Genomic DNA, 21505 nt, shown 5'->3' with positions numbered 1-21505 from the left:
TTTTGTTGTTGTTGTTGTTGTTGTTGTTGTTGTTTTTGCGGTACGCAGGCCTCTCACTGTTGCGGCCTCTCCCGTTGCGGAGCACAGGCTCCGGACACGCAGTCTCAGCGGCCATGGCTCACGGGCCCAGCCGCTCCACGGCATGTGGGATCTTCCCAGACCGGGGCACGAACCCGTGTCCCCTGCATCGGCAGACGGACTCTCAACCACTGCGCCACCAGGGAAGCGCTCACACCCTTACTTTTTGACTGGCCTCCTACATGGTTCAGTTTTTTAAACTAGGTCACAGAAATAAATTGGCCCATGTACAGAGCATAATTAGCTTTGTAAGAATGGAGCTAAGAATGCTTAACCCACATGCTACGTCCGTTTTCTGAGTCAATGGACGTTCCTCACCGAGGTAGTCACCATTCTTTCAACCACTGACAGCTGCCTCTTTATGGATACATATGTCCCAGGGAGGCGGCATGAACCCAAGCTTCAGCAGGAGAGAATGCGGTGTAATTACTGAACCCCAGTGAACATCCAAGCCTGGGGTATTGTGATGGTTGTTACTAGTACTCTCAGTATGAGGGTGGTTAGCACTAACAGGAATAATGAACTCGCATCGTCAGCAGGCAGCAGTCATCTTATATTCATATGCTACAGCAAAGTAGGACACATAGCCGCATTCAGGCCACCATGGGTTCACGGTCTGAACTCTGGCTTTAGACGTTTAGAAACGAAATCAGATCTGTTGCTTCATCTTGCTCAGATGATCCCAGTGAACTGATTCACATTAGCCAGACTCCAAAGAGACTAAAAAAAAAAAAAAAGACACAATTAGAGTGTCCATTTATTAAATCATAATGAGATGCATGCCCTGTGAGTTCATAGGATATGCACGTCATCAAACTAGCAAATTCCAGGAGAAAAGCTCCAGGAGAAAGCAAATTCAAAGGGGGAATTTCTTTAGTGAATGAGGGATCAGAGCAGTGGAGTTGGGTGGAGTTGGATGGAGTTGGATGGCCTTGGGTGTTTTTATCAAGGCTGTCATGGGCTCCAGGTCACCCTTCTCTCCCAAAGGTGATGTCTGACAGGGCGCACAGGTGTGCGCATCGGCCGGTCAGAGTGGTGCGTGCAGACAGTTCGTACACCGGCTGCTCTTGAAGACCAGCCACTGCCCTGCGCCCTTCCTTTGTCATTCCAGCCTCACCGTTTTTGTTTTAGCAGGCATTGATGGTTGGTCATAATTCACAGGTTCACGGATTTTACTTCGCCAAGTGCTTTTCAGTGTGGCTGCTTTCTGAGGGTTTTCAGAAAGATACCCAGTTCTCCCCCCGCCCCCCGCCGTAGTCTATACTGAGTGGATCCTGTGGCTGCCTAAATGCCTTTTGTTTACAAGTCCTGCTTGACCATATTTCAGCTTTGTTAATGGGCCTGTGGCCCTCTCTTCGCTGCTTTGGAAGAAAGACTGTTGGTTGTCTGTTGACAGCTGGTTCACCTCTAACCCTTAGGAAAGAGACAAACATAAAATACTCCCTGGTTTCAAAAAGTGAGTGCAGGGACGGGCACAGGGTGGTGGAGGAAATTTTACAAGCTGTGTCACTGAGGTGAAGAAGTTCTGCATCTTCCATGGTGGTGGGCGCAGCTTCCTGCCGGTGACCTCACGGAGGGTGGAATCCACCCGTATCTGTGCCCTTGTCTTCGCAAAGCCCCTGGTAGAGAGGGCACCCAGCGGGAGAAGCAGGAAGGGAATGGCTCCTTTTACACACTGAATGGTGCCGCCTCAGGCCAAATGGAAAAACATTTCAGGTAAAGCATCATCTCCTGGAAACTGTCATTTAAGTAGTATCTAAATGCATCGGGATATTTAGCCTGGAGAGTGGAAGGCAGGGGATTGACATTCATTCACTTAACTAACATCTATTGATCCTAATATGTGCCCGGCAATCTCATGGGGCTGCTGTGCTGGATTCATTGCTGCCTGGCCATGGAGTCGCTACTGTGGCGACAGACAGTAAACAGATAACTTACAATCCAGTCTTGCTGGCTGTCACGGAGTCGCTACTGTGGTGACAGACAGTAAGCAGATAACTTACAATCCAGTCTTGCTGGCTGTCACGGAGGTGGGAGGCAAGAGCAGGGTGAGTTCCCAGGGGAGAGACGTGAACCCTGCCCGGGACTTGAGGAAGGCTCCGTAAAAGCGGTGTACGGTGATCTAGGCTTGGAAGGACTGTCTTCAGATATCGGCAAGGCTGTCAGGCCAGGGAGGCCGATGGTTTATCCTCCAAGACCCAATTATCTAAGGAGATGATGTGCTTACTGTGTTTGATAAAAGATGTCGCGTTCAATTTGAGACATAATTTTTAAAATATAATTTGGAAGGTTTGATCCGGCTTTGAACTTATATATTACCAACACTTGGGACTTCCCTGGTGGCGCAGTGGTTAGGAATCCGCCTGCCAGTGCAGGGGACATGGGTTCAAGCCCTTGTCCGGGAAGATCCCACATGCCGCGGAGCAACTAAGCCTGTGCGCCACAACTACGGAGCCTGCGCTCTAGAGCCCACAAGCCACAACTACTGAGCCCGTGAGCCACAACTACTGAAGCCCGTGCGCCTAGAGCCCGTGCTCCGCAACAAGAGAAGCCACCACAGTGAGAAGCCCGCGCACCACAACAAAGAGTAGACCCCGCTTGTCGCAACTAGAGAAAGCCCGCGTGCAGCAACGCAGACCCAACACAGCCAATAAATAAATAAATATCACCAACACTTAGTAATAGGAAAAATATAATCTCTGAATATCAGGATGTTGAACTCGTCTAGCACCACACCGAGCAAATGAAGGAATCAAAAGAGGCTTTTATTATGTTTTAAAAGATTTACCGTCTGGAATGTAGCACCGCAGCAGAGAGACAGAAGGGAGGCAGTACAGAGATAGTTAAAAAACCAAAAGGGGGATGGGGCTTCCCTGGTGGCGCAGTGGTTGAGAGTCTGCCTGCCAATGCAGGGGACACAGGTTCGTGCCCCAGTCCGGGAAGATCCCACATGCCGCGGAGCGGCTGGGCCCGTGAGCCATGGCCGCTGAGCCTGCGTGTCCGGAGCCTGTGCTCCGCAAGGGGAGAGGCCACAATAGTGAGAGGCCCGCGTACCACAAAAAAAAAAAAAAACCAAAAGGGGCACAGAGAGGGAAATGGCCAGCTTGCCAGGAGCTGTAGTAACAAGAGTCATGAATTCAGAGCACTTAGTCTGAGCAGGGTTTGTGCCCAGGAGGAGAAGAGATGGAGGTGGGAAGGGGAGAGGTACCAGTTCACACCAGCAAGTCTGGAAACACTCGTGGAGGTGGTTCAGATGGAAGGACCGGGAGCCCATGGTTCAGTGCCAAGTACAGGTGCACCGGAGTCGGGCAACACACGAGACCGCTTTCCGGCTTCCGATCACCTTACTGTGCTCTCACAGTGCACTTCCAGGGATGCACCTCTGAGAATGAAAACAGTTTCTAATCATCCTCAGAAGTGCCTTGGGAGAGAGCCATCGGAGGCCAGGGGACAAGTGAAAAGTTCAATCAAAAGCCAAGGCCAGGGCTTCCCTGGTGGCGCAGTGGTTGAGAGTCCGCCTGCCGATGCAGGGGACACGGGTTCGTGCCCCGGTCCGGGAAGATCCCACATGCCGCGGAGCGGCTGGGCCCGTGAGCCATGGCCGCTGAGCCTGCGTGTCCGGAGCCTGTGCTCCGCAACGGGAGAGGCCACAACAGTGAGAGGCCCGTGTACCGCAAAAAAAAAAAAAAAACCTAGGCCAGCTTCTCCATGGCCGGCTGCGCGGGAGGGAGGCCGAGATGGCAGATGAGATCGCTAAGGCTCAGGCCGCCTGGCCTGGTGGCAACACGATCTTCGGGAAGATCATTCACAAGGAAATCCCAGCCAAAATCATTTATGAGGATGACCAGTGTCTTGCTTTCCATGACATTTCCCCTCAAGCACCAACACATTTTCTGGTGATCCCAGATTTCTTCGGCAGAAGATAACGATGAAAGTCTTCTTGGACATTTAATGATTTTTGGCAAGAAATGTGCTACTGATCTGGGCCTGAAGAAGTGTTATCGAATGGTGGTGAATGAAGGTTCAGATGGGGGACAGTCTGTCTGTCATGTTCATCTCCATGTTCTTGGAGGTCGGCAGATGAATTGGCCTCCTGGGTAAGCGTGTTGTAGGGGTAATTTTCCCTTCTCTATGCAGTGATCAGGTCTGCAAGTTCCAATACGCAAAACAATACTTTCTTTGCCTGTGTATGGAGAGATTGCAGAAATAATTTTAAAAACCCATACATAATAAAAGACATTGTTGCATGGTCTGAATTCTTATTTGACTTATTTTTTTTTAATATTTGTTGGAATGTTTGAAGGTGGAGTTCATAATTTGGGAGGTTTTTGTTTTTTCTCCCCAAGGAGGACTCAGCATATGTACATGGCAGTAATGCTGTGACTGATCTTTGAAGACAACTTTAAAATTTTCATAAATTTAGCTTTAGCTTTGAAATATCCTTTTAGGGTAAAATATTAGTCCAGGAGAAGAGTTTCTAATCCAGTTCTCTTATTTTCTAAGAACAAAGGAGCATGTGATGTGATTGATCCAGAAAGTGACAGTTGTAGGTGTAACAAAAATGCTTTTTGTCCAGCTCACATGTTTCCCCTGGACTACTGGGGTAGTGTGGAAGGGATGAGAGTAGATTTGTCACAGAATCTTTGATGACCATGTGAAACCATACAGTGGTGTTTCCTTGTTACCTAACGCTATTGATTATAAAGACTTGAAAATATATTATTTAGAATTAACTCTCCAAATTGAAAACTCATTGTTGTGAATGTGTATGTGTACACTAGCAAAAATTTTTAAGTTATGCGTGACTCTGGCTATGTAGAGTTGGGGGGAGATCTCAGGGTTTGAGTTCCTATGTAGGCTGACAGCAAAATTTTTTTTTTTTTGGTCTTTCTGTGCACCCTAGCCTCTCTAAGCTTGCACAGGGCAAATAGTTTTGCTTCTTTACTTTCCTTCATGTAGGCACTTTCCAGCTTCTAAAATTTATTTAATACTTCTTGCCTGCTTTGTCTCTTCTCTCGTTCTCTTTGTGTTTATGGGTTCCTTCCATTTTTAATCCCTAAGACCATTTTAGTAGATGTTGACACATTTTATTGTAAATTGTTTTTCCTCTAAATGTTTAATCTTATTAATGATTTTAAAAATTTAGGGGGAGTGGATTAGGGAAATTGGCTGTATATGTCTTACAAGTGAGTTTTTTCCAACTGTCATTTTTTTACATTATTTATGGTGTTTAAAATATTTATATAGTTAATATATCAATTTTTAACTTAGTTCATATTTTTTTTTTTTTTTTTTTTTTTCTTTTTGCGGTATGCGGGCCTCTCACTGTTGTGGCCTCTCCCGTTGCGGAGCACAGGCTCCGGATGCGCAGGCCCATCGGCCATGGCTCACGGGCCCAGCCGCTCCGCGGCATATGGGATCCTCCCAGACCGGGGCACGAACCCGTATCCCCTGCATCGGCAGGCGGACTCTCAACCACTGCGCCACCAGGGAGGCCCCTTAGTTCATATTTTTAAGAGCCTTTCCCACCCTAGGAGGATTTATAAAAAAAAATTTTCCCCTAATACTTTATGGCTTTACGTATTTTTATGACTTTTTTTATGAGGGAAGGTCTGGGACCGGGGAGGAGTGTTGGAGGGATTTGTGCCACTGTTAAACATGTAATCACGAGAGAAGCATTAGTATTATATATACGAGGGTTGAGTCTACTTTCCTTAGGCATATTAACTTTCCCATTGATTTCGTCAAACTAGTGCTAATAAATCAGGTAGATAACCCAAAAAAATAAAATAAAGCCAAGGCCAACAGGATGGAAGTACCAAGGCATCTCCCAAGTGCGGCTGTTAGTCTGCACAGATTCATAACTGCTTCCCAAGCAGAACGTGAGAGAGAAGGAAGCTGGGGGGATGGAGGAGGGAGGGAGGGAGCAAGAGCCCCACAACAAAAAAAGCAAAGTCTAGATGCAAAAGTCAAGCTGGGGGCTTCCCTGGTGGCACAGTGGTTGGGAGTCCGCCTGCCGATGCAGGGGACACGGGTTCGTGCCCCGGTCCGGGAAGATCCCACATGCCGCGGAGCGGCTGGGCCCGTGAGCCATGGCCGCTGAGCCTGCGTGTCCGGAGCCTGTGCTCCGCAACGGGAGAGGCCACAGCAGTGAGAGGCCCGCGTACCGCAAAAAAAAAAAAAAAAAAAAATGTCGAGCTGGAAATCCGCTGGGGTTCAGAACCATCAGTTAGTGCGCATGTTAATCGCCTCCAGACTGGATGTCTGCACCCCTTGGTGCAGGTCCATCACTCTTGAGAACTAATTTTAGCTGCTGAAAGTTTGGCTGTGTTTCTCCTAACACAACATCCTGGCTGTTGGATGCTCCCCTCACTCACCCTCTCCTCCCCACCAAGCCCTCCGATGCACTGTCAGCAGGAGCTGAGTTGGAAGTGGGTTTGTCCGAACCTCCTTCAGTTGTACCTCACCTGCAGGAGGAGGCGTGGGGCCTCTGTGCTCATCCTCCAGACTTCCTGGAGGTGCTATCCGTTTGGCTGATGCAAGAATCAAAACGTTATACACTTGGAAGTAGAACCCTGGATCACAACACAGCAGCTTTGGATGATGTCTTGTCCAGCCTAACCCTTTACTGCGTACAGAATGTTTTAGAACTATTTTACTCCAGGTGGAGTACGCTGCTAACTTCTCACGCTTGGGGAAGTGTTTGTTCCTCTTCCCCTCCTGCCTGGCTCCCAGTCTTCAGCTCCGGTGTGTATAAACTTTCTAAGGGATGTGTTTCCCATCTACCTTCCAGTGTCCCTTTCCTTCCTCCTCTCGGTCTTTGCCTGATCTGCTTCCTCCTTCTCAGCTTTCAACATACTAACCAAATCTCAGGGGTGACGTGGGACATTTATCCATTGCATTTCACCAACGATGCCTTGCTGAAGTCAGCCTGCATGTGGTTCTAATACGTGAACCTTCCCTTGTCTCTTCCAAGTTTGTAAGGAGAAAGCTCTGGCATGCACATAATCAAATCTCTAGTTGCTGAAGTAATTGCATTACATTTTTGGAAACATTCGGGTCTCATTGGTCATTCTGGTCTATAAATCCGAATAATACGCTGAAATCTATTTTGCTGCGTGAGCCTTGCAACTAATTGCCAGAGATTTGTCAGCTTAAAATGCTTTGCTTTATTTTATTATTTTTAAAAGTCTGTCCTGTTAACCAGAGTAAGACAAATACAACCCAGATTCCTTAGTATGGGGTCCCAGACATTCATCCAATAAACACTTGTTGAATAACTACTGACAACCAAGACAAAGGGTGAACTGGTGGCTGTCCAGTGGTTGTTACATATCCAACAGACTCTAGCATCCAGAGGAGGGACACCCAGATTTGACTGATTTTGTGAGTGTTTTTCAGAGACCCATTGGGCCTGGGTGGGCCCTATGTAGCTCCTCTGGTTTGCAATATACGTGCAGGTTTGTTATTTTGCTCAATTGCATAAAAATATTCTTTCTTCACAAATATACCTTTGAGTAAGTGTTCTCAGGGAAGCTTGAGCTATTCCTAGAATTGAGGGCTCCTTGGCAAAATGCTTGGAAATACCGGCCCACAAAGATTAAGGTTGAAAAGCAGGTCTCCAGGACATCCTGTCCTCATATCCATCACGCAGGGCACAGAATCATGACCAGAGGGAACGTCTCTCTCCTTCCCTTCTAGAGCAGTTTAGAAGTTCAGGTCGGGATGTGTGGTCATTCGTGGGTGATTCTGAGACTAGTTACAAAATTTTAAAATATGTTGCTTTGTTTTCACATTTAGAATGTAAACTGAGTCCTTCAGGACTCGTCTGTTCTCTCCCCCTCCCATTGGCCTTCCTGATGGTGAGCGGGGTCCCAGTTCACAGTATTTAAAATGAAGGAACCTGAAAAGTGAGATGGAGTTGGTGGGATGGAAAAGAGAAGAAGTGGTGATAAGGGTGGACAGCTGGCATTTAGTGATTGTTGTGTGACAGGCGCTTTCAAATGTTATATCTTTTGTCTGTATCCATCCATCAATCCATATGTGTGTGTTATATGTAATATAGATTAGTATATAGTATATGTTATATATGTTATCATATCTCTCTATAAGGTGGGCCTTGTTATCCTCCTTTCACAAAGGAACCTGAGACCGGGAGACGATATATAATTTCCCCAAAGTCACTCCACCAGGACTTGCTGGAGCCAGGATTTGAATCTGTGTCTTTATTTCTCTAAATCCCAGGCTGAGGAAACCACATCACGAAACTCCTCCGAAAGCAAAGTCAGTCCGCAGAGAACAGCAACACACCTTTCCTTGAAAAATCACTTCTCTCTTCACCTTCAGGGCCCTTCTTCCAGTTAGACTAAAGGGCAAGACCTGGGTTGCTGTTTCCTGATCATGATTCAGTCATCAGTGTGGACTGTTGCGCTCAGATGCTTTTTATGTAAACTATTTGCAATATGTTTGGGCACTTAAGAAGCGTATTTCAGGCGGTCAGAAAACTTGCTTATACGTGTTACTTGATTTTGCAGTTACTCGGGGTCAGTGAGGCAGGCGTGAACTTCTGCTCAGCCCTGCCGAGTTCCACAGGGTCTGGACAGCAGACTTTCTCTCCCCTGCATCCCCTTGCAGCTCTGTGGTGGAGCAAAGGGCTGAACAAAGGCTACTGGATGTGACCATAGTGGGACTTGGTTGAGGAGAGACCCAGGTTCACTTTCCTCCATCCTTCTCTCCCACCGACAGGCCACAATGGTCCCAAGTGTGCTCCTGCCCTCTGTCTTTCCAGAAGGCAGGCTGGGGTGGAACATTAGGTGTTGATTTTCTAACTGTAAGGACACAACTGCCCAGAGCTGCTTCCCCAAGGGGGGACCATGTCCACTGAAAAGAGAAGAGGGTTTTTTTGTTTGTTTTTTTTGGCGGTACGCGGGCCTCTCACTGTTGGGGCCTCTCCCGTTGCGGAGCACAGGCTCCGGACGCGCAGGCCTAGTGGCCATGGCTCACAGGCCCAGCCGCTCCACGGCATGTGGGATCTTCCCGGACCGGGGCACGAACCCGTGTCCCCTGCATCAGCAGGCGGACTCCCAACCACTGTGCCACCAGGGAAGCCCCAGTAGGTGGGAACCTTGACAGCTACCTGGGCTGGGCAGCGGTGGGCTGTCCTTCATCCGTCATCCTTGTCTCTGTTTCAGAGCCCATCCAGGGGGCTCAACAGCCAATGATGAAGCCTCTTTTTCAAGAGCATCTTTGTTCATCCAAACATTTACCCAGGATCTGCCATGGGTAGACCTGGGCTGGACACTGAAAATCCAAAGACAAAAGTAAGACATAAGACATGGTTCTGCCTTAAGGATCTTGTGGACAGGTCAGGGCAGCGTGCAGTGTAGGAAGAGTCACCATGGAGCTCTGTCCACTGCCGTGGGGACACAGAGCAGGGCACCTACCCCACCTGGCGGCAGGGCACTGGGTCTTACTAGTAACACGGCAGCTGATCTCCAGGGGTGTGCCAGAGTTGATGGAAGGGGCCAGGGGAGGGCAGCCCAGGTAGAGTGCATACCTCTACCTTGGTCCAGAAACAAAAAGTGCCCAGTGGGCAGCAACCAACCCCAAGCATCTTAGCTACTAGACCCAGAGTGTGGGAGATGAGGTTGGGGAAGTAGCGTCCAGTTGCCAGGTTCTGTTTGCAGATGAAGGGACCGGTGGGCAAATGAAATGGCCTGCAGAGAGAATTCAAAGTCAAGACTGAAACATAAGGTTCAGTTCTCAAGCCTCCTTCCCTTTAGTAAACAGGCAAAACAGTTAAGAACACAGACCCAGAATCAGACAGGTAGGGCTGGCATCCTGACTTTGCTGCAAGTTAGTTTCTCTGCCTTTATTTTTTTATTTTATTTTTTAATATAAATTTATTTATTTAATTTTGGCTGCGTTGGGTCTTCGTTGCTGCGCGAGGGTTTCTCTAGTTGTGACGAGCATGGGCTGCTCATAGTTGCGGTGCGCGGGCTTCTCATTGCAGTGGCTTCTGTTGTTGTGGAGCACGGGCTCTAGGTGTGTGGGCTTCAGTAGTTGTGGCACTCAGGCTCAGTACTTGTGGCTTGCGGGCTCTAGAGTGCAGGCTCAGTAGTTGTGGCGCACGGGCTTAGTTGCTCCGCGGCATGTGGGATCTTCCCGGACCAGGGCTTGAACCCATGTCCCCTGCCTTGGCAGGCGGATTCTTAACCACTGCGCCACCAGGGAAGCCCCGTTTCTCTACCTTTAAAATGAGAATTGTATGAGGGACTGTATACACGGATCTGGTGTGAGGGGACCACAAGGAACAGCACCGGGACCTTGAGATTTATAGCAGCTGAGCCGTAAGCACCCTTAGACCCTCAGTGACTGGGGGAGGGAGAAAGCAGTTACCACACCCAAGGGAGTGTGGTAGAGTCCCTTCCCTTGAGAGCAGCACTGGCCCTCTGCCCAGGGGTGTAACCAGCCTGAGCGCTGGATGGGAAGGCTCAGTGCAATGCTCACCCTGCCCTGACTTCCTCCTTCCTTCCTCATCTCCCCTGGGGCCCCCACTGGCCAACCCCCTACCAGATGCCAGAGAGTCCAACCCTCAGTCAACCCTCTGTACAGGTCAGCCTCCCGGAGACAGAGCAGAACGGAGGGTGGCTCTGAAGGACACAGGGAAGGTGTTGGGGAAGCACACCTCCGGGGGGAGAGAGGGGTTTTTTGTTTTCGTTTTTTTGTATTTTTTTATATTTTTTAAATTTTATTTTTTTAAATCCTTTTTTTTTTTTTGGCCGCACCATGCGGCGTGCGGGGTCTAGTTCCCTGACCAGGGATTGAATCCGTGCCCCTGCAATGGAAATGCAGAGTCCCAACCACTGGACGGCCAGGGAAGTGCCTGGGAGAGTGAGGTTTAAGTGAGATAATCCAGCAAAGCGCCTTGGTGGAGTTTTTGGCCCAAAATAAGTGCTCAGTCGAAGCTACACTAGAATCTAGTAGTATGTTTGTGTAAGTGTGCCAAGGTAGATGAGATGGCAGACTAAGGAGCAAAGGGAAGACGGGAGGTGGGAGCATTCTCCCTAGATGGCCCTCCTGAGGCTGGGATGGACGTGATGGATGAGCCCATGAAGGCGAGTTGCCTGTATTGGGCGTGACCGTCTGTTGTTGGGTTGTCAAGTTTAGATGTTATTCTGAACCATGGGCTTTTAGGCCTAGAACAATTGGGAGTGGCTTTATCGTCTTTGAGAACCCACAGTGAGATCATCTGTAGATTATTTAAATGGTTTGATAATGTAAAATATGAACACAGAGATGAAATCTGCAAATGTGTGGATCCAGGACCACGGAAGTCAGCATTCTGTATATGGAGGTAGAAACAACGCAAAGTCATTTCTCCTAATTGAACCCACCACGCAAACCTGCTCACGAAATAGCCTGACCAGGGAACTCTGTGAATCTTCTAGATCTGAGGAAGATTTTACAACTTCTCCTTGCCCTTCTGTTCTGTTTCAGCCCTTATTTAAAACTTTTCTTTCTTAATTTTAACTTAGTCCCCAAACTCCATCCGTTTCCTTTCCTTCCATCCCCAGTACAGACACATAAACACAGTATTCTATACTCCCCCTCCCCCCCAAAAAGAGGAGCTAAAACCAGAAGAAATCAGGATTACTTTAAGAAAACTGGCACAAGAAGATTAAATCTTTCTTGGAATTTTCTTAAAGATTTTTTTTCCTTGAAAAGAAAGCCAAACTGTAAAGTAAAACACAGTCCGTTGTTAATAAACAAAAGCCTCACATATCTAAAATTTCACTATTTTCCGAGATGAACTAACATTTTGCCCTGTCTGCTTTTCCTAATATGCACATTTCATTTAGCCCAAATCCTCATTATGGGAAACATTTCCATATCCATCTCTCAGCTCCAGGCTTTCCTGGGTAGTGAAATATGTGCTTCGTGGTTTCAGAAGCACTGGCTCTTACTTCGCCAAAAGCAGCAAATCTTTAAAAATGAAATTTTCCAGGCACTTAGCCCCTAAATCAACCTTGTAAAGACAGATGATTCTGAATCTTATCAGCCCACAGAATGTCTCACAGCCTTTAAAAGTGTCATCGGCTGTTCCCCTGTGCAGCACGACCAATGATGCTGTGTAGGGCGGCAGGAGCGGCTGAAAATTTGTACTAAAAGCTGTGTTTTGAACCTTCATTAAATTTCTTACTTGCTGGCAGCCTAAATCCCTCGAAGGCCTGGAGTCTGTTGATTCCTGTTCACTTGTTCTCATTAAACTGGTCTCTAGGCTGTAGCTGTGCTTTGAACACAGTTGGGCTGCGTGGGAAGATTCAGGGCTCGTCTGGGGGCGGGACTCTCTCACCATGGCTGCTGCCGCCCTGTGGGTTGTCTCGGGCCCGAAACCAAGTTCTGCGCCATCCAGCCTTGCGCTTGGCCTTCCAGAATCCAGGCTTGCCCTCTGCCCTGTCCGTCACTTATGGCCGCAGCCTCAATCTCACCCCTTCCCGATGTCCAGTCCCAACCAGAGGCTGCCCCTGCCTGCCCGCCGTGGGCCTCAAGCATGGACCAGCCAAACAAATTGGGGGAGGAAGCATAGACCCACAGCATCTTAAAGCCAGAAAGAATATTAGGAATTTTCTAGTCTGGCCTCTTCGTGTTTAGATGAGGGCATTCTGGTCCAGAAAATGCATCATTGGCCTTTAATGGTAAAGGTCACCTCAGAGCCCATAGCAGACCTGGGAGTGAGAACCCACAGTTTCATGGCACGAATTGTATTTGGGGTATTTAACAAAAATTCCTACTTCTATTATGACTGTCAGTACCTCTAGAACAAGAAGTTTCTTGCACCAACATCCTAGTATCCTCTTTTTTTTTTTTTTTCTTTCTTAAATGTTTTTTGGCCGTACCATGTGTCTTGCAGGATCTTAGTTCCCCAACCAGGGATCAAACCCAGGCCCTCGGCAATGAAAGCGCCGAATCCTAACCACTGGACCACCAGGGAAATTCCCATATGATCTTTTAAAAATCAACTTTGAAACAGTTCAGTGGAAAAAGGGTCATGGTATTAAAATTTATGTCAGGGCTTCCCTGGTGGTGCAGTGGTTGGGAGTCTGCCTGCCAATGCAGGGGACATGGGTTCGGGCCCTGGTCTGGGGGGATCCCACGTGCCGCGGAGCGGCTAGGCCCGTGCGCCACAGCTACTGAGCCTGCGCGTCTGGAGCCTGTGCTCTGCAACGGGAGAGGCCGCGACAGTGAGAGGCCCGCGCACTGCGATGAGGAGTGGCCCCTGCTCGCCATAACTAGAGAGAGCCCTCACACAGAAACGAGGACCCAACACAGCCAAAAATAAATAAATAAATTTATTTAAAAAAAAAAAAAAAAATTTATGTCAACTTCTGCTTATTGCATTTTTATTTATTTATTTATTTTGCGGTATGCGGGCCTCTCACTGTTGTGGCCTCTCCCGTTGCGGAGCACAGGCTCCGGATGCGCAGGCTCAGCGGCCATGGCTCACGGGCCTAGCCGCTCCGCAGCATGTGGGATCCTCCCGGACCAGGGCTCGAACCTGTGTCCCCTGCAGCGGCAGGCGGACTCTCAACCACTGCGCCACCAGGGAAGCCCTGCTTATTGCATATTAATGGGCAAAACTGTAACCTTCCAAATACCTGAATTGGGCATGGTAGGGTGATACTCTGCAGTTTGGGGCCACTTGTGGCAATTTGGTGACTCAAGTGTATAAAATTTCCCTTTCTTCCTCTGATGATTTATTAAATAAAATGAACCTGGAAAGGTCTTGAAATGTATACCGAACATATATTTTGTTTGTTTCACTAACCCATCGTCTATTAGGGACCATATCCCAGGCAGTAAGATCAGTAACGTTTATACACAGAGGGCGGCCTGGTAGGTGTTCAGGGCGTGCAGGACTCTGGTGAATAACGTGCAAAGCGTTAAGATGTGTTGACCCTCCGTCGCCACCAGGGTTAACCCTTTTAGCTACCTGTGAAGTCACAATTTTACTTCTGTGCCACGTGTGCCCAGAGAACGTGTGCATCCTTTGCTGAGACTGTGTCTGGAGCGCACACGGTGCAGGCTTCCTCTGTGAAGACAGCTCTTCCTCCCAGGCAGGATGTCAAGCCACCACCTGGTGCTGGGTCCTCAGCTGGTTCAGATCCTCACAAGAGATCCTCTTGTCTTCCAGGCTCTGCGGCTACCCTCCTTTCTATGACGAAAATGACTCCAAGCTCTTTGAGCAGATTCTCAAGGCGGAATATGAGTTTGACTCCCCCTACTGGGATGACATCTCCGACTCCGGTAGGTCTCTCGGCTCCTGGTGGGCGGCTCCTGGGACCCCGACACCCAGCCCACCTGAGTCTCCAACAGTCCCTGGGGGCTCAAAACGGTCCTGAGGCTCCTGAGGATGCTGCACACTTAGACTTGACTTGAGAAGCGAGGAGAGGCTTGGGACACGTGTGGGACACATGCCCTGAGCCAGGCTGAGGGATGGGGACTCACTCCTCCACCACTGCTGGCCATACCCTGATCTGGGTGCTCTGGAGTGAGACAGTATTAGCTCGAGTTTATTGAGCTTACTTACTGTGTGCTGTGCACTGTAAACTCCGCACGTGTGCCTAGTTCACCCAGTCCTCAGGGCAGCCTATCAGGTGGGGATTACTATTAGCCCCATTTGACAGATGAAGAAACTGAGGCCCTGGAAGGTGAAATAACAGCTAGTAAGTGGCAGAGCTGGGGTTTGAACCCACACCCTCACTCCAGAGCCCAAGTCTCAGCTACTGTGCCACACAAAACATTCCCAGGGAAGTTCACCATTTCCTCCTCAGGGATAAAACTCAAACCCAAGGCCCACGTAAGCAGATGGAATGTCTCCAGCCTCAGTTTCCTCCCTGACAAGATGAGGATGGTAATAATACTACTCCCACCCTGGTGGGTGGTGTAAGGATCACATGAAATAATGAATGAGCTATTCAAATATCCCATTTTATTATTTGCATTATTTCCTCCTAACTGGAAATGCCCTGCTTTCTTCCTCAATCTTCCAAAACCTGGGACCGGACTATAGTTCTCCAAGGCTTGCAGGAAAGAGCCGCATGGGGAGTAGTTTACTTCTGAGTCAGGAAGGGCCCCAGCTGTCCTCCAGAAGTCCAGCCCTGTGGGGACTGAGCTGCCAGATGCCACAAGGTGACAGATTTCCCACCTGGCACGTGTCATCTTCTGGTTCTGGGTCCCAACCTCTCATGTTCTCAGTGTCCTGCTCTGGGTCATACCTGGTCCTGGGCCTCCAAGCAGTTTTGCTTCCCCACCAGAGCACATCTCCTGCACCCTAATTTCCTGCTTGCTGTTTGTAATCATCCGCGGGACTGCAGAGGGGGCTTCTGGAGGGCTGTGCATCCACAGTGGGTGCTCGGGCGACTTTGTTGAATCGGTGAGCTCTTAACGTGAGGACGTCAACAAAACAGCTCCCTAAGGCAACAGTGAGCTGAGTGAGAGGCACCTGACGACCAAGACGTTTCACCTTTTCCCTGAAACAAAGGCGCCACTAGCTGCCAGCGGGAAGGGACTTCGAGCTGGGAAGGCAGGGTCCCAGGCCTGGCTGGGCTGCCTCCTCCTTCACTGGGTCACCACTCGGAAACCCAAACCTTGTCTTCCCTTTTCCCCAGATGCTGGTACCACCTGCCTTTTTGTCCCGGGTCCCAAGTGTCCATGGAAGGCTGGTCTCGTGTTTCCATGGTACCCTTGATACCCCCCAGAGGCACCCTGGTATCATATTGTCATATCTCAAGCCACATCCTGACTCCCCCTCTTGTGCCTTCCTTTTGAACAGCAAAAGACTTCATTCGGAACCTGATGGAGAAAGATCCAAATAAAAGATACACATGCGAGCAGGCAGCTCGGCACCCGTGGTAAGAAGAATCACCCACTAGAGAGGCCGGTCAGCTGGGGCTTCGTTATGAAAGCCACGGGTGAAGCTTGCATCCCGTCTGGCCGGTGGCTTTCATCCTTTCCCCAAACCAACCCTTGAGGACACAGTCTTCTGAAGGCACTAATGACAGATGCACAAAAGATAGCTGTAGCTTTTTCACTTCATGTGAAGTATTTTAGGATCATTTTTGGTGAAGGTAATTCCCAAAGGAGGCATTAAGAGTGGAGTTTTATTCCTTGAACTTATTACTCAGTCTGTAAATGAATTGAGGTCACATGTTCTTTTCCTTTTAAGATGCTTTTCAAGTTAGTATTTCTTCACCTCCAGAGGGATGCGTTGATAGTTTACGACATCCTGGACTACATTTCCTGCGGTGCCCTGAGGCCACCTTGTTTTTGTGCCACTTACTAGGGTTGAACCCAGTGACTTTGGGTTTATACTTCTCTGAGCCTGAATTTTCTCATCTTTAAAGTGAGAATAACAATACCTAGTTTACAGGATTGAAGTAAGCAGTGACTGAGATCATGCACACACAGAAAGGGTTTAGTGCATCTGGCACATAGCAATTGCGTCATTAAGCTCTTCTTATTAAAGCACCGTGAGCCTCCTTTATGGTTTTTTGTTTGTTTGTTTGTTTTTTTACATCTTTATTGGAGTATAATTGCTTTACAATGGTGTGTTAGTTTCTGCTTTATAACAAAGTGAATCAGTTATACATATACATATGTTCCCATATCTCTTCCCTCTTGCGTCTCCCTCCCTCCCACCCTCCCTATCCCACCCCTCTAGGTGGTCACAAAGCACTGAGCTGATCTCCCTGTGCTATGCAGCTGCTTCCCACTAGCTATCTGTTTTACATTTGCTAGTGTATATATGTCCATGCCACTCTCTCACTTTGTCACAGCTTGAAACAAAGGCCAGGAGTAGTAAAATAGCCGATACAATGCGCAGACCCTTGACTTCAGGAGAAATCCGCCCCCCAACCAGTCCTCTAGAACACTGTTCCCTGTTGATTCTACCGTCTCCTGCGGCATTTTCTCCGGATGCTCATATGCTGATTAACCTTCCAAAGGGGACCGGCCCAAGATCCTTTCCTGATGAGTTTCACAGTATTTTAATGTATAATAACAGCCGTCATTTATCATCGATGATGTCCCAGGCCCTGTGCTAATCATATTAAAATATCACCGCATTTTTTCCTTTATGATAATCCTGTAAGGTAGATTTTTGTCTCCATTTCTGAGATAAGGAAATATATGTAGAAACATGAAGAAACTTAGCCAACAGGAAACAACTAGCTAACAGCAAAGCCAGAAATGTTTCCAGGCAGAACTGTCAGATTCCAAAATGATGCTCTTTACCCCAAACTGACAGGAGAAGGAAAGGGAAAGGAAGGAATTTTCTGAAAAGGAGGCAGTTTTTTTTTTTTTTTTCGGTACGCGGGCCTCTCACTGTTGTGGCCTCTCCCGTTGCGGAGCACAGGCTCCAGACGCGCAGGCTCAGCGGCCATGGCTCACGGGCCCAGCCGCTCCGCGGCACGTGGGATCTTCCCAGACTGGGGCATGAACCCGTGTCCCCTGCATCGGCAGGCGGACTCTCAACCACTGCGCCACCAGGGAAGCCCTCTTTTTTTTTTTTTTTTATTAACATCTTTATTGGAGTATAATTGCTTTACATGGTTGAGTTAGTTGCTGCTGTAGAACAAAGTGAATCAGCTCTACATATACGTATATCCCTGCGCAGTTGCCTGTTTGAGGAAGGTCGTGAGCTGTCGTGAGCCGAGGTGGCCTTACCTCCAAGAAGAGTGTTTAACAGCGGCCTCTGGGCCACCGTGTGCCCCGCTTGGTTCTTACCCAGCCGCAGCGCGCCCTGGCACTGTGGGAAGTGAGCACGGAACACTCCTAGGATAACTGAAAATTTGCATTTTCCTCCCCTCTCAGCCTTGCTCACCCACAGGGAAGGGAGTCTCCCTGACACCCCGCCACCCGGCCTGTTTGGTTTGGAGCGGGCTGTGTGTGCCCCCTGTCAGTGCTCAGCCTGAGAAGTCCGTCCTTACTACCACTTCTGCCCCCTGGTTTCCAAGAAAGAGCTGACCACCCCGAGGTGGAACTGGCGTTCTTTTCTGAGGATGCAGCTGTTACAAACAGGAGGAAGCACTCATGTGAGGCCTCCAGGAGGAGAGGCTGAGTAACGACATCTGCTCCCCAGCCTCCTCGTGCCTGGGCTTTCGGGTGGATTTGCTCATTCACATATTTCTCTTCACTGATGTGCGTCTGGGGAAAGCAGGCAATTGACAGTTGTTGGAAATGGAAACCTGACTGGCCTTGGTTCCTTTCTGAGTATCCTCTGAGCTGTGTATTTTCAGCCCTGCTGGGAAAACTAGAGGAGTCTATTTACGGGGGTCTTGCTCTGAGCTGGGAATAGCAGACTGTACGGTATTCTAAACTTAGGCCCAGCCTGGCACAGACTTACCTTCCAAAGTCCACCAGCCATGTTTTCGGTTCCTAAAAGGAAAGGCTGGTGGTGGGAACATATTTTTTATCCAGAGCTGGTTTCCTATCTGAATAAGCCCCAGGCTTGTTCCTCTCATGTCCTAAATTGGTTGGACAAGGCAGTCTGTGCCCAGTCTGGTCTGTGTCCAGGGCCCTCAGAGTCTGGGACCTGACAGGCTCTGCCAGCGACCTGCCATCCAGAAAGTATGGTCAGTGTCCCCGGCATCCGTCTTCCCCTTAACATTTCTGAGATCCAAGAAATTACTTCTGAGGCATCAGGCATCAGCTCAGAATTGAATAGTTTGGTGCTAAAGGAAAGGGAAATGGATGACTTCAAGCCCAGAAAAGACTGAGCAAAATGCAACTTCCTGTGAGATTGGGGGAGGCCAAGCGGTCAAATGTAGAGCGAGGGTGGTGTTGAGGTTGAGAAGGGATGTGAGGGAGAAGAATGGGCTGGAGGGACCCCCAGCTCATCAACGAGACTGGCGACTAAGCCCAGAGAGAAGAGGGAGGCGTGAGAACGGATGGGGGGAGGGGCGGGGGGAGAGAGAAGAGGTGTGATAAAGCAGAGGGAGGAAGTAATAGGATAAGGGGGGACTCTGAGGACAGGAGGTCGAAACTAAACCTCCCTTCCTCCCTGCTAATAGAAGGCTAAGGTCAAGCAAGAACTAGAGAAAAGATTGCCCAGTGTTGTAAAGGACCCAGTGGAAGGTAGCAGTGACATGGTCCTTGCGGTTCTGAGAACTTTTCTAGGAAATGCAAGAGTAGGTGTGCCAAGCAGGGCCGAGCTGAGGCTGGGAACCCTGTCACTGAGCACAGAGAAGGTGAGGGACCCTGGGGGGAGGGAGGGGAGTAGAACATGGCAGAGCTCAGGTCAGCCGGGATGGAGCCAGAAGGGAGCAGTGGGCCCCAGGTGTGAGCAGGTCTATGGATCAGAGATCCTGGGGATGCCAGAGAGGGGTTGGGGGCAGGAAGTGGGGGGGAGACCCTGGGTAGGGGTCTGGTGTTCAGACCAGGTGGGGGACACGCTTGAGACCTCAGAGGTGAGACACGGCAGGTAGGAAGCTGGGGGAGGGGGAGAAGGAGGAGAGCTGAATTCAGGTTGCGCTGTCCTTGTGGACTCTGATGTTGCAGGAATGGGGGTGAAAAGGGAAAGAACGAGGAGCCGGGCAGAGTGGCCCACCACGAAGGTGCTGACCCGTCCTGGAGGGGGTGCCGGGTACGGAGGTGGGACCGGGCTTGGAGTGCAGTGGTGGTGGGTCATGGACGTTCAGACAAGAGCTGTGCGTTGAAATAAGCAGCCTGGAGGGACAGTGACATGCCACCCTCTCAGCAAACCTGTGGGAGGGGACAGGACATGGCTTCCCCAGGAGAGCAGCTTGGGACCCAGTGTCAGACGCCCCCCGCCCCCCAAGAAACCCTCTTGAAGAAGCATCTTTGCCTCCATTTCAGGATCGCTGGTGACACAGCCCTCAGCAAAAACATCCACGAGTCGGTCAGCGCCCAGATCCGGAAGAACTTTGCCAAAAGCAAGTGGAGAGTAAGTCCTGTGTTTCCTACATTCCCAGCGAACTTAACCACTCAAACGAAACTGGCCCTGCAGTTCAAGCATTTTTTATTTCTAAGTGTTACTATCCCCCAAGTTTGATGAGAATCCCCAGAGCCTCACCCAAATGTGTGCTAATTTTAACCGATAAGGATTAAGACTTGACGAGAGCATTGTGGTGTGAGAGGGATAAAGTGTATGATTTAATAATATCGCCCCTCTGTGATCCAAAAATAGCAATATTGCCAGCTTTTCCTCATTCGCTGTTTCTTAAGAACATAATCCCTGTTGTCTTCCTTCACTTTGCTGGAACTTTGAAGGGTTGACTTTTATTAAAGTGACATAAAAAGGGGGGAAAAAAACCAGGAAATCTCAGTTGAACTCATCAATACATTCTGGTAAAAATGTGATGGATTTAAACCATTACCCTATGTTCTCATAGCATGGGTAATTAAGAGCTGGCTGTTTTTGCATGAGAGCCAACAACTAGAGACTACACAAAGGATAATTCCACTGATCTACTTTATTCACAGGAAATGCTATGATTTAGGACAAAACACCAATAATCAGAAAACTAAAACTCTTAAAATATATTTTAAGGTACTCTATTATTATAAAACACCTTTTGTTCTAGAAGTCATTCTCTTAAATTATGGAGAGAATTGGCTTACGTTTACTCTATATTCTACGGTATCATGTCAGAAGAAAAATACTCTTTTCATCTCCAAAATATATTTTTTTGGGGGGAGAAGGTCAAATGATGAATGTACTTTTGGAAGAAGAGGCAACATCAGTTTCCTTTCTGGTGGATCATGAGACCGTTTTCAGAAGTTTGAACTGCTTAGGGTAACAGGATAAATGATAGGAGACAGTCTCGGTCTTTTCTAATTAGCTGGAATATTTTGTCTGCTTTTCCCCTTTCTTAAATTTCAGCAAGCGTTTAATGCCACGGCCGTCGTGAGACATATGAGAAAACTACATCTTGGCAGCAGCCTGGACAGTTCAAATGCAAGTGTTGCGAGCAGCCTCAGTCTGGCCAGCCAAAAAGATTGTGCGTATGTAGCAAAAACAGAACTTTCCAACTGGCGTTGGGGAGAGAGGGGGACTCTCGTTTGCTGAGTAGCTACTGTTTGTCGGGGTCTGTTAATACTTGATCTTATTTAATATTCCCAAGAATCCTATTTACTATTTTTTAAATATTTTTTCAAATTTAGTTATTTCATATTTCTGCAACCGTAGCTACTGTTGTTTCCATTTATAAGAAATCTGAGGCTCAAGTCCCACACAGCCACGTGTGTGTAGACAAAAGCCCGACACTTTCTCATCCATCTCCTTATGTTCTGATTCGCTTCTCATTGGGCATCACCCTTAGGGACTGAGGAAGGGATGGCAGAGACTCATATGACAGTCTGATCTCATTGACTTTTAAAATGTATTTTCTTTTTTTTTTTTTCT

At 48.5% G+C, this 21505-nt stretch overlaps 1 protein-coding gene and 1 pseudogene across 7 annotated transcripts in view; both read left to right on the top strand.

Moving 5' to 3' along the window:
- The window catches only part of CAMK1D (calcium/calmodulin dependent protein kinase ID), a 423988-nt gene that overhangs the window by 395630 nt on the left and 6853 nt on the right, over nt 1–21505 (top strand). For 4 of the 6 annotated variants that reach the window (XM_081229202.1, XM_081229199.1, XM_081229200.1 and 1 more), the window contains 4 exons: nt 14273–14385; nt 15914–15992; nt 19957–20044; nt 20984–21101. In XM_081229202.1, the coding sequence (XP_081085328.1) occupies nt 14273–14385; nt 15914–15992; nt 19957–20044; nt 20984–21101 (398 nt within the window). Of the gene's footprint in view, nt 1–14272; nt 14386–15913; nt 15993–19956; nt 20045–20983; nt 21106–21505 lie in introns of all 6 variants that reach the window. The other 2 variants (XM_081229204.1, XM_081229201.1) reach the window with 2 other exon arrangements.
- LOC308614332 (adenosine 5'-monophosphoramidase HINT1-like) lies at nt 3597–5031 on the top strand (annotated as a pseudogene). The gene has a single exon. The product of its transcript is annotated as an adenosine 5'-monophosphoramidase HINT1-like (transcript).

This window comes from Mesoplodon bidens, assembly GCF_964165515.1.
Source record: "Mesoplodon bidens genome assembly, chromosome: 3".
Classification (NCBI taxonomy): domain Eukaryota; kingdom Metazoa; phylum Chordata; class Mammalia; order Artiodactyla; family Ziphiidae; genus Mesoplodon; species Mesoplodon bidens.
The sequence above is the reverse complement of the archived record's forward strand: the minus strand, read 5'-3'. Positions and strand labels throughout refer to the sequence as shown.